Source organism: Opisthorchis viverrini, assembly GCF_000715545.1.
Source record: "Opisthorchis viverrini unplaced genomic scaffold opera_v5_42, whole genome shotgun sequence".
Lineage (NCBI taxonomy): Eukaryota > Metazoa > Platyhelminthes > Trematoda > Opisthorchiida > Opisthorchiidae > Opisthorchis > Opisthorchis viverrini.
In genome coordinates this window covers 1-1,322 of record NW_008751698.1, presented here as the reverse complement: position 1 = coordinate 1,322, position 1,322 = coordinate 1, and the positions used below count along the sequence as shown (strand labels likewise).

Below are 1,322 nucleotides of genomic sequence, written 5' to 3'. Positions count from 1 at the left end.
TGTAAAGATACAGCCATACCACTTCCTCGTAATATGGCCTTCGCGAGTTTGAAACGGTCCGAAGTAGTCAACACCTGTCTTTGCAAAGGGGTATTCTGGCCTTACTCGGGCAACTGGGAGATCTGCCATTAATTGTTCGGCTGGGACAGCTGACCTTATTTTGCATCCCATGCATCTCCTGGTGATTCGCTTGACGGCTGCGGTAGCACCTAAGATCCAATACCGTTGTCGTATAGCTGCTAGAGTATGTGAAGTGCTCATATGACCTTCAAGTTCATGATGATGATGAATTATGCCTCGCATTACGGGGTGATCTCCTGGGAGGATTATAGGGTGCTTTTCAAATTTTCGCAGTGCTATTGCCCAGTCGACCACCCACACATAGCAGGTCATTGAGAAGGATCGGACGTAACTTGTAAATCGGTGATTTCCTATATAGCCCTTTACATGGCTTCGAGTCAAGCTTATAAGATGTGCTGAGCTCCGAGGGAAAAGTTTTCAGCTGAATATACCGCAATATCGACCGTTCTGCTTCGTTCAGCTCGTCGAGCCTTAGGGTATTTCTAAGTTCCATATCCTTACCAACTCTCTTACTGCTGAGGTAAGATCTGAACCTGACAAACCAAGCTACCGCTCGTCGTAGCCTCAACCATGAGAAATAGTATGAGAGCAACACGTCTGTCGGAAGCTCAGTTGCCGCGTTAAATAAAACTGTGACGGCTTTCTTCAACTCTAGGTTTGTGGGCTCATGGTGAAGTTGTTCGATGTCAGTCTTGGGCCAGTGCTGCTCACCGAGCTTCAGGAACTCAGGTCCTTGAATCCAAAGCCTCAATAGCTGAGAATGTTTTGTACGGATACCACGTGATGCACAGTCGGCAGGATTCATGTTGGTCGGGACATGTCTCGATTGGGAAGTGTTGGTATTTTCATGTATGAAGCTACTTCGGTTGGCCACAGAGGTCTTAAACCTCAAACTTGTGCTAAGAACAGCTAAGAATATAGTGCAACACAATCATTGAGTCTGTCCAAAAGTATATGTTGTCGAATCGGACTTCGAGCTGCTTCACCAGGTGGCGCATTAGTCTAACCGCTAATACAGCGGCCTGAAGTTCAAGGCGTGGGATAGTAACTGACTTGAGGGGTGCTACTCTTGCTTTTCCCATTAGAAGGCTACAGTCAACTTGTCGTAGCGACTCACATCTCAGGTAAGCTACGGCTCCATAACCAACCTCGGATGCGTCAGAGAAAATGTGCAACGACTGATGTTGGACAACAAACCTTTTGTGTTTGACATATCTGGGAATGGCTAATGACTCGACAAT

At 46.7% G+C, this 1,322-nt stretch overlaps 1 protein-coding gene across 1 annotated transcript; it reads right to left on the bottom strand.

Annotated features, from left to right (window-relative positions):
- Window positions 1-341: 341 nt before the first annotated feature.
- Window positions 342-1,296, bottom strand: T265_13163 (hypothetical protein; the record flags this gene model as incomplete). Its single annotated transcript, XM_009167533.1, has 2 exons — window positions 342-980; window positions 1,009-1,296. Coding segments are annotated over 2 exons (924 nt in total), but the record flags the coding sequence as incomplete, so codon positions are not given.
- Between the last annotated feature and the right edge of the window lie 26 nt (window positions 1,297-1,322).